This window comes from Pleurodeles waltl, chromosome 7, assembly GCF_031143425.1.
Source record: "Pleurodeles waltl isolate 20211129_DDA chromosome 7, aPleWal1.hap1.20221129, whole genome shotgun sequence".
Classification (NCBI taxonomy): domain Eukaryota; kingdom Metazoa; phylum Chordata; class Amphibia; order Caudata; family Salamandridae; genus Pleurodeles; species Pleurodeles waltl.
Window position 1 is genome coordinate 406,472,612 of NC_090446.1, and position 15,294 is coordinate 406,487,905.

A 15,294-nucleotide genomic window follows, 5' to 3' on the forward strand; every position below is an offset into this window, starting at 1 on the left:
AGCGTGATAAGGCTAGGACTAGTCTCACTTGGCCTACTTGTGCTTCTTGTCTAGATGTAACCAACGACATGAACAACGATAAAGACCTGTTGTGATATCAGCCCCAGCAGCGGATCAGGTCTGTGCTCTGCTTCGAGAATGACTTGCCCAACTTCCTTCAGTGTTTGGTGACATGCAGCTTGGATTTGTGATCTTGATCGCCTACAGATTCATGATGGCGCACACACACCACTGGGAGTTGTGGCCCAGATCCACACACACCTGACACCTGGTGTGGGGCTCTGTCAGACATTTGCTTGCAACACTCTCTCCAAGGTTTAAACCATGTAGTTTTTTTTAGGGGGCATCTTCCCTTGCACAATAGAAAAGAATCTAAGAAAAAGCTTGTCAACTGATGAGCAAAAGTTAGTAACTAGCTCTGGAAACAAAGGTGCAGAAACAAAGAAGTGTACATCAATGCCTTTGGGTGCTGGTTCAAACCATCACTCTTTGGGCAGAACAAAGTTCACGCTGAGCCACACAATTCCACCCACCGACACACATGGATGTGCTGAAAAAACATCTTATTCTAGTCTGGCGCATGGTCATATTGTAAAGGTGAGGAATCTGTGATTAGAATTATCCACAGTAAATAGATATTACCACTGCTTAAGAGTTTGAGGTGCTGTTTGGAAGAATTCCATAGTTCTGGAAATATAATGTGTGATGTCTTAAGCAAAAGATTTAGTGGTCCTGGTAAACTGACTATAATTATGTTGTATGTTAGAAGAACAGTGAAATCATGAGTATTTGAAATAGGAGTTGGTTAAGTATGCACTAAAGTAGGCAATGTACAGTAGGCGAACAGCTCCTGGATGGCAAACGACATGCAAGTAGTTAAAATATTTGTGCTGTTTAATAACTGGATGGCAATACAAGGTGAATTCATGTCTGAAATGTTGGTGTAGGTGAAGGCACATTGAGATGAATAGTCTACTCAGCACTATGTTAAAATCAATATTGACACTGCTATCTATTACTTCTGCTGAGGATTCAACGGTAATTGTCATGAAGGTCTTTTGTTCTGGAATTTATTAACTTATGAAACTGTGATAGAGCAGGGAGGTAGGGAAAGAAAATAAGTTACTTACCTGTAACTGTAGGTTTTCAGTGTTGGAATCTTTCATAGATACACATGCTTGAATCCTTCCCCGTCGTCAAGATGGGAGCCCCCGGTACATCAAAACAGCAATACATATAAGCTACTGCAATGGAAAAAGGTCCAAAGGCTTTCACTTTAGTAGCCTATCCTCATCTCTATGAGCAAAAAACAGGACAAGGCCCAGCCAATCAGGCTTCCCCTCCATCTAGAACCCTCCTGAGAGGCGCTCCCTTCCCTCAGATTTTCTCAAGCACGAGTGTTAGAGTAACTGAAGAAAACAGGAAACGGTGAGCTTAGCAGGGGAGGAGGGAGGGTCGCATGTAAATCTATGAAAGATTCCAATACTGGAGAACTACAGTTACAGATAAGTAACTTATTTTCTTACTCCAGTACTGGAACTTTCACAGATTCACCTGCTTGAATCAGAATAGCAAACATGAAGCACATTGTACAGCATCAATCCATATGTATAACTGATATTATATATATATATATATATATAAAAAAATCCTGGAACATACATATTTCTGCAAAATTATTAAAGAAAAAAAGGTTTATGTAGGGAATATACAATATTAGATGAGCAATGTGCAAAAATTAAACTGGGCTGGCGGGAAAAAAGGAATAAAGAAATACAACAGCTCACCGTTACTGGAAAAGATGCCGTAACACCGTTTGTCCTACCGCCATATCACCTTGCTGAGTTTCCTCTAAACAGTAATACTTTGCAAAAGTATGCGTTGACTTACATGTGGCTGCCCTGCAGATGTCCTTAATGGGCACTCCTGCAAATAGCACCATGGATGCAGCCATTTTTCTTGTTGAATGTGCACGTGCTGGATTCTGCAAGGGTTTTCCTGCTGCTGTATGACAATAGTTATCCGCAGAGGCTATCCACCTTGCAATCCCCTGTTTTGATAATGTTGGTCCTTTATGTGGAGCACTGAATGCCACTAAAAGTTGGTTTGATTGTCTAAATTGTTTAGTTCTGTCAAGAATAGACTTCAGGCACCTCTGAACGTCCAATGAATGGAGAGCTTGCTCCGCTGGTGTTGATGGATTAGGAAAGTATGACTTCAGTATCACTGGCTGGTTTATATGAAAATCCGACGGGACCTTAGGTATGAATTTTGGATTTGTTCGCAAAATTACATTGTCCCTTTTGAATTGTAAGAAAGGATCCTGGCTACTGAATCTCGCTCACTCTTCTGGCTGAGGTAAGAGCCAGAAGAGAGACCTTCCAGGATAGAAATTTCAAATCCGCTTTGTGAATTGGCTCAAACAGTGGTTTCATTAATTGAGACAAGACCAAATTAAGGTGCCATGATGGAGGAGGAGGCCGAACTGGGGGAAAGACCTGAACAGACCCTTAAGAAACCGTTTTATGACCCTTGCGGACTACAGAGGAGGCACGTTCTCTGTATGCCTATAATGGGAAATCGCTGCCAGGTGGACCTTAATCGAGGAAATAGCCAAACCCTACCTGGCCAGGAGGAGAAGATAAGGTAGTATCTGCTGCGGTGATGAAGAAAAGGGATGCACCTGAACTTGGGCACACCATGAGCAAAATCTCCTCCACTTCAGATGATAACATTTGCTGGTACTCTCAGCTGCAGCCCTGGCGAGGATGACTCTACAATCTGAAGGTATATCTAGATGCGCAAACTCATGGTGTTCAGGAGCCAGGCTGTCAAGTGAAGTGAAGCCGGATCTGGGTTGATAACTTGGCCCTCGTTCATCGTTCGTAGGGAGGGCATCACTGGTAGAGGGATGCTGCGGTTCTGCGAGAGGTTAAGGAGTTCTGCATACCAAAACTGACAAGGCCATGCCGGAGTAATCAGAAGGAGCCTGCAGCGTTCGATCTTGGCCTGAACTCTTGGTATCAGGAGAGTGGGAGGAAAAGTGTAAGCATAAATTCCTGACCATGCCATGGAAAACGCATTCCCCCAAGAGCCCAGATGTTGATCCAGTCTCGCAAAGAATCGGCATTTCGCATTCTGCAGGGTGGCGAAGAGATCCAGACTCTGTTCCCCCCAAAGGGAGAATACTTGATTCAAGACTCCTTGGTCCAACTCCCATTCGGGGTTGGACGATCAGGTTCTGCTCAGGGAATCCGCAATGATGTGCTGTACGCCTGGGACATGTCACGCTCAAAGGTTTATCTTGTGGCTGATAGACTATTCCCAAATGCACTGAGATTCTCTCGATAAGAGCAGAGACCTGGTTCCGCCCTGCTTGTTGATATAATGCATTGTCGTTGTGTTGTCCGTCCGGATGAGAACTGATTAATCTTATTTTTGGAAGAAAAGCGCAAAGCGCTCGTCAAACAGCTTTCAATTCGAGGAAATGGATGTGAAAGACCTTCTGATGTGACTTCCATTTGCCCCTGACTCGTAGGTGCTGGAGGAAGGCACCCCATCCCTCAAGAGGAGCGTCTGTAGTTATCTACCAAGGAGCTTGTTGGGGAAGAAAAGAAAGCCCCCTCGCTAAGTGAGACTCCAGAGTCCACCAAGCTAGAGGTGATATCATGGGCTTCGTTATTCTGACAACATCGTCGAAAGACCCCATGGATTGCATCCACTGAAGATATAACTGCTCCTGTAGGGGCCTCATTTTTAGACAACAGAAAGGTACCAGTGGAATGCAGGAGGACATCGTCCCTAACAGGGACTTGAAGAGGCAAACTTAAACATACTTTTTTTGTAAGTGCCTTGCGAGGGATCTGAGCTTTCTCTGCCTGTCCTCTGTAGGAGCTGCATTGTTGGTGGAAGTGTCCAGTATTGCCCCTAAACGTTCTCCTCTTTAAGGGCTGGAATGTTGACTTTTCGCAGTTGACCGTTAAGCCCAGGTTCGTGAAAAGCTTAATGCAAGCGCCCGTGGACTTCCGTGCCTGAGACCTGGATCTGGTTTTGACCAGCCAATCGTCCAGATATGGGAATACTTGATGGTTCTGCCTTCTTAGGAAAGATGCCACTGGCGCCAAGCATTTGGTAAAGATCCTGGGGGCCGATTTCAGGCCGAAGGGTGAGACTTTGAAATGGAAAATGTCTCCGGCTACTACAAATCTGAGATTTGTGGGAAGGGTGAATAGGGATTTGGAAATATGCGTCCTGCAAATCGACGGTGACCATGTAATCCCCCGGATTTAGATGGGACAGAATATCTGATAGGGTGATCATATGGAATGATTGTTTCTTGAGAGAAGTGTTGAGATCCTTGAGGTCTAAGATTGGACGCCAACTTTTCCGCTTCTTTCGAACTAGGAAGAATCCGGAGTAGTAACCTTTTCTTCTGTCCTGATGTGGAACCATTTCTATAGCTCCCTTGAGAAGCATGGACTTGACTTCCTGCTTGAGAAGATGCAAGTGCTTCACCTTTCGAAGGAGAGGAGGTTTTGTAGGAGGGTACTGCAGGAATTCCAAAGTATGGCCAAATTGAATGAGATTTAGGACCCATTGGTCTGATGTTACCTTTTGTCAATTGTGAAAGTAGAGGGAAATCCTTCCCCCTAGTCTTGTGTCCAAGGGGAGGTTTGTAGCTGGAGACGGTAGCAAGTCATTGTCTGCGGCCTGTATCTTTCGGTTGCCTTCTGGCTTTCTCTCTGTGAAGCTCTCGGATAAGCCGCCTGTGGAGGCATTCTTGGTTAGAAATGGGGGAGAAAGGAATGAGATGCTGCAGAGACAGAGGGGTATCTATACTGTTGGAAGCCTGGTCTATACGGTGAATACCCCCGGCCTCTAGCTCCTCGAAAAGGCTGTCTTTTAAACTGTAGGGTTCCAAGGGACCCGGCTGTGTCAGTGTCCATCTTTATTGACTGAAGCGCATCATCAATGTGCTTCCCGAATAGGGCTTGCTTTGGACTTCGTGTCTAAATGAAGTCGCCCGGAGCCAACCCCGCCTTCTGAGAACCGAGGTACATGCCATCTGATGGAAAGTCGTGGTGGCGATATCCATAGCACAGTCTATGACTTCGTCAGAAGACCTCTCTCCTTTCAAGACTATCTTCCAATTTAGAATCCTCTGGCAGTTGATCCAGATAGGGCGCAATGTCCACCCACAGCTGTCTATCATATCTGCCTATGATAGCCAAAGAATTAGAAGCCCTTATAATAAGCGAAGCCATCAAAGGAAAATGTTTTCCTATATTATCTAGCCTCTTACCCTCCTTGTCTGGTGGGGCAGAGATTGGCGCTGAAGGGTTCCTGGATCTACGCTGTGCTGCCTGGGCAATAACTGAGTCCGGTCTAGGATGGCCCATGAGGCAGGCCAGGGAGCCTTCAGGTGCCTTATATTTTTTTGTCAAGGCGAGGTATTACCGGGGTGACCTTCGCCGGGTTCTTCATTACCTTGATGCCCTCATCCCAAATATAGTCCACAATTGGCATGGATTTTACACTTTTCTGAAATGGTTCCTTGAAATCATACAAGTAGCAGTCCATCTGCTTTGTGGGCATGGGCAGCTCAAACCTCTTTGCAGCTCTTTCTAGCAAGCTGTGAAAACCCCCGATGTCAATAGGAGGGGAATCCACAGGAACCAGAGATGGTGAGGACGGAGTAGGAATTTGATAATCATCCCACTCTGTTATTGCATCTGGCAATTCTCCCTCCTCTCGGTCATCATCTTCAGAGGAAGACAAATCCTGTGTAGGGATTGCAACTGGTGTATGCGGTGGCACATGCAATGGCTGGACCCCTGGATGAACTGGAGTAGAAGGAAGTGGCACAGAAGGCGTGATAGAAGGCTGCTGAACTTCCTAGACAGCTGGTGGAAACCGCCTTCTATAGTCATCCAACATCAGCTGCAAATCAGCTATGAGCGATCCTGGCTAAGAAACCATCTGCTCCTGATGGGGATACCGGTGTGATTGTGGACAATATGAGTGCGGATCATGCTGCATGTCCTCCTCTAGATCCTGGCACTTGACATGCAGATCTGATGGGCTATGAGCAATCCCAAAAGGACCTTCATCATCTGAATCCTCTTGTTCCAATAGATGTGCAGGTACCAAGACTGATACCCTACTTGGAGATGTCACCAATGGCGAAAGGAAATCAGACTTCCTATGTCCTTTAACTGTCGTCGACAGCAACGAGGGTGGAATCGTCAATGTCGACAGTATCAGCATCGTCGACGGCAGCGCCGGAGACATCACAGACGATGGAGAAAATCTCGTCAACGAGGAAGCCGACAAGGAATCATCGTAGACTGTCCCACTGGCAACAGCGTCGACAGAGGAGAGGCGATGGGCGAAGTGACCACAAACGCCGTCGATGAGGAAGTCATAGAAATGATAATCGTTGAGGAAGACGCCGCTGTAGAGACTGTAGATGTTGTCGCAGTTAACGACGAGGCTGTAAAGACACCTTTAGACACTGCCGTCGACGGTGCTCTCATCTACGATGTCGACGGTGTTGTTGCCACAGATTTTTCAGATGGCTTCTTAAAGGCATGTTTTACCACAGGAAGTGGCGTTGGAGGCTCAGAAAAGGCTCTTTTTCTGCGCTCTGAGGAGACAGAACGTTCTTTAGAGTGTCTTTTAGATGAAACAGAACTCCTGTGAGGAGAACTGGAAGGACTGCCAGCTTTAGAAGGCACCTGTTTGGTCTTTTTATGAGCCTTTCTAGGTAGATCCTCAGAATGGTGGGCTTGGGGAGATCTGCCTCTTTTCTGTAGTTTGATGGAGGAGGTTGAAGATTCCTCACTGTCAGAACCAGACATTGGGTTAGATCTAGACTTCAACTTCTGGAGCCAAATTAGTAGCCTACCCTCTCTGTCTTTGAGGTTTTTGTTGGAAAAGGGCCTGCAAACCTTGCAGTCTTTGGCTACATGGTCAGGATAGAGGCAATAAATGCAGTCCTTGTTTGGGTCTTCAAAGTGAAGTCTTGCCCCCCCCACCCCCCCACAGGTCTTACAGGCTCTGAAAAGACTTTTTTCTTATCTGACAAGATGAATCTCTTCAAAATAGAGCTCCTTTAAGTAAAATAAGAAGAGGACACCTTACTTGCTGAAGAAATCATCTTTTCTGAAGAAAGAATAGTAGAAATAAACTTCTCTGGAGATTTGACTGAGCAGAGCTCAATGGAGACTCCCTAGCACGACGTGCGTTAGAAAATATGAGGGAAGGGAGCTCCTCTCTGGAGGGTTCTAGAGGGAGGGGAAGCCTTATTGGCTGGGCCTTGCTTTGGTCCTTTTTTTGCTCATAGAGATAAGGCTAGGCTACTAAAGTGAAAGCTTTTGGGCCTTTTTTAATTGCAGTAGCTTATATGTATTGCTGTTTTGATGTACCAGGGGCTCCCATCGACGACGGGGAAGGATTCAAGCATGTGAATCTATGAAAGTTCCAATACTGGAGTAACTATTCAGCAGGAAGGGATGTGTGGTTTGCATTAGTTAAGAGGAGATAAAAAAACTGATCGGTTGAAAGTTGGTGCTTCACATCCACATTAACCAGAGGCACAAAGAAGAGGCAGACTCAAACAGGATTTCACAGCACGGTTAAGGCTTCTCTCTCAAGGTGTAAGGCCAGTCTAAAGATATAGTGCTTCTCGCCATACCTTAGTCTTCAGTTATTGCTTGGGAGAAAAATTCCCCTGAGAAAAGGATTAAGGCATGTGGTCAGCCCCAACAATGTAATCTGTGTCTTAAACACTGCAGGGAAAATATGTGAGCTCAATGTAATGCTAAACATTGAAATTATCATCTCTTTTAGGGATAAAATACCCCTAGACCAAATGTATCTCCTAACAATAAGTGGACTTCCTGCCACAAAGAGATGCTGAAACAATTCTAACCAAGAGCAGCCAAAAACGAAGCTGTGGGCAGCTAATAATCCAGTGATGCAGGTGAGAACGCTCTCTCCTTCCACTCAGTCATTTGGCTAGCCAACAATTAACAGGACAGCTATTGGTGGGAGTGTGATTTTAGGAAAGATGCTTAAAAAGACTGAAGACCCAAGATAAATATGCCAATATAAGCACCAAAGTGAACAATCATGTGAGAGAATATTCAGTTTAGATGAAAAAAAAAAAAAGACTTGAAACATGCTGATTTATCCAGCAAATGCAAGGAGAACTAGTGTTATAGATAAGTTGTAGTCTTATGGATAAGTCAATTTCAATCACAAGAAACCCTGGAGTCAAGAGATATACAAATAAGATGGCAGGACTAAACTGAACATCCACTGAAGAGAACCAAGCCGGTGATAAGGTTTGAAGGCTACAAAGGAGTGCTGGGGGCAGGACATTTTTTGAGGCAGGTAGAATTGTAGGTTGATCATTCCACTCTTTTACACAACAAAGGAGAGTTTCACACTTCTAAAATAGGCAAACCAAAGGATACAGAGTTCAATTCTGTGCCATCCAGTCCAGAACCAGTATGTCAGTTTTGTCTCCATTCATGCAGAGGAAACCCTCTGCTCAAAAGCTGCACAAAATTGTGCCAAACTAAGGTAAGCGTAAAAAAAGGCTTCATCTGTAATCGGTTCAGTGGAAGGTCTTTTAATCCCTTCTAGATTGTGAAAGATCATTACTTGCATGGAATTTAGGAAATCTTAGATTCCCAAGACTGAATCAACTTTAAATTTGAAGTTTCATTTAACCAGTCAACAGGATGTTCTATAATAAAGCTACTCGGTCAATTATTGACCAGTGATTGCGTCCATATTTAGCAGTCCAGACACAAAGAGGTGGGCACCTCCATTGTGCCACTGAAAGAGGAGACTTGGATGGAGGATACTTATCACTGTAAATATTTCAACCTTTCTCTAAGTCATATCCTCACTGATCCTCCCAACCCACTACAAACTTCATATTACACGATCTAGATTTTTCTGCCTGAGAACAGCTATGCTTCCCATGTACTGTGTATTTGACAAGTGTGCTGCTGATGAGCTTTGTATACAGCTTTTCACAACTCATATTTACAGTATCCCAATCCGCTGCATAAAGAGCTGTTACCCTGATGGCTTTGGTTCGTGATATGTAACAATGCAATTAAATTGCCAGGACCTTGTTAAAAACTGAAGGTGCATACAAAGGGAATGCTACTAACGTTGGTGTCTGTATCAAATATACCTGTGTGTAGCATGAAAAATATTTCGCACTAAGTCATTGAAATACAAGAGTCAACAGATTCTGAATAACTTGTTACTGGATTTTTACCTAAATTGTAATTTAGATTCCACACCTTGCTCCTGACGTTATCTGGACATCAGTACCCTGCACAGCCAATGTATTGTTAAACTTCCACCTCGTACTACAACCTAATTGTCAACTTCATACAGAACCAAGCTATATAGAGAGCCTAAGCCTTAAGGACGACAAGATGTAATGAATAAAATAAAAAATAAGCAGCACAGTGTCATGTAATTGTTCAATAATAAGCTTTGGATGTCGTCCAGAGGTGTAGGTATATACACTACAAGCTAAACTTTGTCTGCAAGTGACATGACTAATTGATGGAGTGAAAGGTAGTGGTACAAGAGTAATACTGGTTAAACCGGGCTCATAAGAAACTGAGGAATGTACATTATTGGTCTTAATGTTTCCAACCTTCCGAACCCCAGCAGATAATGTACTCTTCACATCATTGGTACAAACCACTAGACCAAAGTGGAATAATTTCCAATTAGATTAAAATATAACTTGAAATCATCAAAACAAAATACAGTCAGTATACATATTTGCGATTAATGTAATATACAGTCATCCAAACCTTTACTTGTAGCAGTACTTATTTTAGACAAAACGTCCCCCCAAATCTTTTGCGACTGGTCATATTTAAACCTCTGTCAAATCAAGGAAATTGAAACATAAATAAGCTTACTGCAAACTGAGTTAAGATGTAGGCCCCGGCTCCAACACCAATTCCAATAATGCTTTTCAAGCTGTAAATCAAAAATAGTGGTAGAATGCAGGTCATTCTGCAATCAGGTGATTAAACAAAGTTAAAATAAAGAAAATTAACGTTTACAGGTTCAACAGCAGTAGTACTATCTAGCATTCGCTTTGCACAGCAACACTGAATCTCCAAACAAAGAAGTTCACTGTTCAAGCTCTAGTCGACAGCCTCAATCACATCAGATTTTCAGTATGAGTCTAGAACCCAATTTAGATGAACTCCGTGCTCCAAGTTACCTTTCACATACTTACGCTACGAGGATCAGAGTTACATGTTTGAGCCTCACCTTATTAACATATGAAAATATCTCATATCATATTAGCCCAATCTCTCTGGAAGATTAGATGCAGGATCCTCTCTGTAATTCTAGTAGTTTCTGACTCAAGAGTCTTGTATGGACAGTTGATTAAGAGTCTGACCTCTGTGGAAGAACAGATTTTCTATGCAACATGGTACCATATTCATCAGGGGACAAGATGGATGAATACATACAACAATATTTTTAGTTTATGCTTCCTTGTCTCAGTCTTTACCAATCTGAGCTGAGCATCGCCTGATCGTCTGCTGCTAAACTTCCTTTTCACTTCTCTCTTAGCAGGTACAAAACAAAGGGTAGCCTAGTCCATTATTCCTTCTGTTTTATCAGGCTGCCCGTAGATGCTCAAAATAAAACCCATTTGTTCAGGTTAATGTATTGGCTTAACTAACACACTGTATAACTAGCATAAGGAAGGATTACAAATCCTGTCTGCATATGATTCTTCATCTCGCTGCCACCTTTAAATCTTGGTATAGAAAGGCTAGTTTCAAGAGGCTCATCTGGAGCAGTCTTGATTCCATCACCAACTTTAGGACAGTTGTTGGTATTGGGATGGACGCGTCCTTATGCAGCTAATTGGTCACTGTTGGAAATAGTGGCACCTTAATACAGATACACTGGACTCCACTATAAATTATTTCACCTCGGGGCTCATGCTTTGCTGACAAGACAGATAATTTCCTGATGAAAGCCTGCATGTGAGCATTGTGCTTGTTACTCTTGGTTTCGAATCTTACCAGCCTCTTGAGGCTGCATCCTCCCCTCTTTCCGCCCTAATGCCCTCAGAGCAAAACTCAACTGGTAGTCAGATGCTGTACAGTACTGTAATGCCTATGAGAAATGACATCACTCCAACTGCTCCAGCAGACTCTGCATGAGGCTCTCAAAATGACCTCCTGCCCTTGTCCCTCAACAGCCAAAACACTCATCCAAAATGGCAGCAACGCCCAGAAAGTTGGTAAGTGTGTTTATGGCCTCCTGAGAAGGAGGGAGAGACTAAAAGGAAGGAATTCTAAGGCATTATCGACCATGTTCAGAATGACAGATGAAGGGGTCTGGGACGAAGAAGAAAATAATGCTGGGCTTTATCACAGTCAGGATATTCAACTCCGAGCCTTAAAAAGATGATGTGGTACCGTACTAGGAGTCTGGGTGGACTAGAACTGCCCAAAAAGTAGGCATACAAAAAAGGAGTATACAACTTGTGTGAGGCTCATTATAAAAGCAACTATGTTTATGATCATATAATTCCTGCTTGCTTGCAAAGGCCTTTTGTGTATGCTGGGATGGAACTTGAAGCGTAATTGAGACCAAGTGAAACTAGCCCTTTATGTGAAAACACATGCAGACTTATTCCATGACTGCAGTGAGGCAATTCATGAGATAGAAATGAACAAAGATTAACTTGCTCGTATATTCGGTATTGCTAGACAAATCTTGAGACGCACACATTTTCAGAATTTGTTTTTCATTGTATCAAGAGATTGTTCATGAACTGTTTATAAAATTTATTTTCAATGTGAATCATTCGAAATTGCTTGGTAACCCATGTATTGTGTCAATTAGGTTTTTAAAAAAAGGGTGGGCAGTAACCTGCTGAAAGGTGCAAATGAGTACGACCAATTCTTCTTTCTTCGCCTCACCTAAACTGAAACACGCAAAGCGTTTACACCAGTGTTCCCCAAACTGGGCCGTGAGTCGATTTTTGGTGGGTCACAAACATCTGGACCATTAAGTGAAGATGCCTTAAACTATGTATTTGTCTTGTCACGTTTGCTGCACTTCAAGACAGATTAAATGCCAGGCAATACTTTGACACATTGCTGCTTGTTTTAGCATGGGGATCAGGTGTTTACAAACTCCTCCCAATTTACAGTCAGAAAAAGGCAAGTATAGTGTATTAATTGCCAATCTTGCTGGCGTACACGTGTGAAAGGAAAGGCTGTAGGATGCAATTTTTTTTTCATATAACAGAAAAATGTACATAACTAAGTAAACTGTACGTATGCCGCAGTTATGAAAGCAAAAATTAAACTTTTTTTGCAATTCTGAAGTGGGATGGAAACGGATTTTAACAAGATCAAAACAAATCAAGACATTTTACTTGGTGGTACACAAATGACAATTACTCACTGAAACCGGCTTTTTCCACACATGTGTGTAATACAGTTTTATAAGTAAAACTGCATATCTATGCAAAGTTAGAGGTCATTCCAATGGAAAATGTGCTGCCTGTAAATTACACAACACTACCACAAGGTGCTTTAGTTTATTTAAAAAAATTAGCTGCGGGGGCGTGGCTTGAGCGTCAAGATAGTGGTCGCACTTTAATAGTGCTCCGGACCCCTCCGTCATCCGCTCAAGATACATTCATCGACAGCCCTCCCCTGAGGAGAAGGGAGACCATGGACGGCTGTGGGAAGCTCCTGAGACGTTTGATCCGCGTCCCGGAGCTCACAGCTCAAAGAGGACCGGAAAACAGACAGAGCGTCCTGCGTCCAACATGGCGGGTGCTCCGGAGGCATGAGGTGCGGCCGGTGGAATCGCCCGGCGGAGACTGGAGGATGTAGGCGGTCCTTCCCGAGGGAAAAGAGGGACCGCAGGGGAATCACGTGGGACCGGAGACACCGGTCCCCGCTGCAAAACAGGCAACACTTTGAAAATATATTTTAAAAAGGAGACTTTCGCACGGAGCGTCCCGCGCGCGAATGGCAGGCGCTCCAGCCACAAGAAGCTGCGAACCCTAGCAACCTCGGTTGCGAGAAGCGGGGGTCTTTTCCTCCCCCCTCCCGTGCTCCCGTTGACCGGAGGGGAGAGGAGGTGGTGTCGATCCAGAGAGAAGCGCAGGTGGTACCAGAGCTGGGGCATGACCGGCAGTCTGACAGGCACCAAAGTTCGCCCGGGGGGGCAGAAACAAATCGGGGTGACCCCCCCACATCACCCTGGATTTGGGGGGGGCGCACCGGTGAGATACTGCTGCTTTGGGGCGGGGGGGGGGGGGGGGGGGAGAGTTCCCCTGCTACACCGGCACCCTCTGCCTGTGGTGCGGTCCGGGGGCAACCCTGGATGACGTAAAGGAGATGAGGTCGGGCCCTAAGAGGTGGATGGAGCAACTCCCACCCCCCCCCCCCTCCTCTCGACTCATAGCTTGCCAGAGTGGAGGACTGACAGTGGAGCAGGCCAAACAGGGGATCCTGCCATAGGATGAGAAAGGGAGCCCCAGTGGTCAAAAGTGAGGGGTGACCCTTGGCCAAGAGACTTCGGAACCGAGGCCAGTGATCTGTGCTGCGGGAGGGGAGGTGGAAGAGTTGAAATCAAAGGCGCACCGGCAGAAGGGAGAGACCGCCCTCTCCCCCCCCCTCCTTGGATAATAGTGGACCAAAAAAAGAAGAAGTCTGGAGGTGCAAGAAGCGTTGCATGGAGGTAACTCACAAGCAGGCTCCAGAGGGCAGACGTAATGGGGAAAGACAGACAAACCCGCCCTGCCGCTAAGCAGACGCGCATTGACCAATTTGCCACAGGTCCTAGTGGAGCACCGAAAGATGACCGAAAGGCGGAAGGTGGCGAAGAGAAACAAGCTGGGAACAGTGACCTGGCGGCCATTCTCCAAGCATAACAGTCATCCCAAGAAGCGGTGGAGGCTAAAATCGGAGAGGTGAAGGTGTATGTGGCCCTAGTACGCCAGGACCTCCGCAATTCTATAGCGAGGATTACAGAAGCAGAATCTCCACGGTGGAGGACGATATGGCTGCCCTCAAAACACAGGTATCAACGCTAACAGCAGAACTATACCGAAGGGCTGAAGATGCCGAAAATAGATCCTGCCGCAATAACCTCAGAATTGTGGGACTGCCGGAAAACACCGCAGCCTCCTCCCTGGCCACATTCCTGGAGGATTGGTTCCGGTCCTGGATGCCCCGGGATCTTCTAACACCCTGGTTTGTAATTGAACGCGCTCATCAGGCCTTGCAGGCCAGACCCCCCCCGAACCGGGCTCTCCGCCGCGGCCGGTGATCCTCAGACTTTTCAACTTCAGGGACAGAGATGCGACACTTCAAGCAGCAAGATCAAAAGGAGACTTGCACTGTGATGGAACCAAAGTCATGGTGTTCCCAGACTACACAAGAGACGTTCAAATGCAACGCCGCTCGTTCATAGAAGTTCAACAAAAGCTGAGGCAAATGGAGGTGCCGTACCGCTTTCTCTTCCCGGCTAAACTAAGGGTAGTTGTCGACTCCCGCGGACAGGCATGGACATGGCTGACTGAAGAGGTCCCGTTGGGCCCAAATGGGGAGGAATGGCGACGGGCCTTCACTGGTCAGCAGAAGAACAGCCAGTCGCGGAGCCTGGGGGGGGGGGGATTGGGGTCCCGCCGGAGGACTCGTTCCAGAAGACGCAAGGAGAGAGGAGGCTCGCCATCGGGCTCCCCCCAGGGATCCACGGAGGGGACAACTCTGGGGTCGGCAGCGGTGGAAGTAGTGGGAGACACTGGAGGTGACCGGCGAATCGGAGACTCTGGGGAGCTGCTCCCTGTAACGGTAGAGCATACTGACCTTTCCCGAAGCCAAGTGTTGTGAATCCCCTCTGGAGTGGGGCGGGCTGGGCCAAGAAGGTCAGTGACCAGGTCGAGGTCATGGCGCTTATGTTCAAACGTAACACTTCCGCAAGAATGGAGGGGTCCACCATAGCTCAGACACTAACAGTTATCAGCTCACTATGTTCGGGAGTGAGCTGTTGGTATTGGGCGACAGATGCTTCTGGGGGGGAAGTATGGGGTGGGCGAGGAGTTGGGGGGTATGTTTGGTTCTATCCAGCCAGCTGGCTGCTGTTACTGTTCTTTACAGTTATTATAGGCTTATGGTCTCAATTACCGGCTGGAAATAATAGAAGTAGGTCACACCAGCAAAAAAACACACACAGGACGAGTTGATTTCC

The 15,294-nt window shown here is 45.7% G+C and overlaps 1 protein-coding gene across 3 annotated transcripts in view; it reads right to left on the reverse strand.

Annotated features, from left to right (window-relative positions):
- Positions 1-15,294, reverse strand: part of NDRG3 (NDRG family member 3) — an 836,729-nt gene that overhangs the window by 642,938 nt on the left and 178,497 nt on the right. For all 3 annotated transcript variants that reach the window (XM_069243888.1, XM_069243886.1, XM_069243887.1), the window contains one exon: positions 9,966-10,026. In XM_069243888.1, the coding sequence (XP_069099989.1) occupies positions 9,966-10,026 (61 nt within the window). The remainder of the gene's footprint in view (positions 1-9,965; positions 10,027-15,294) is intronic.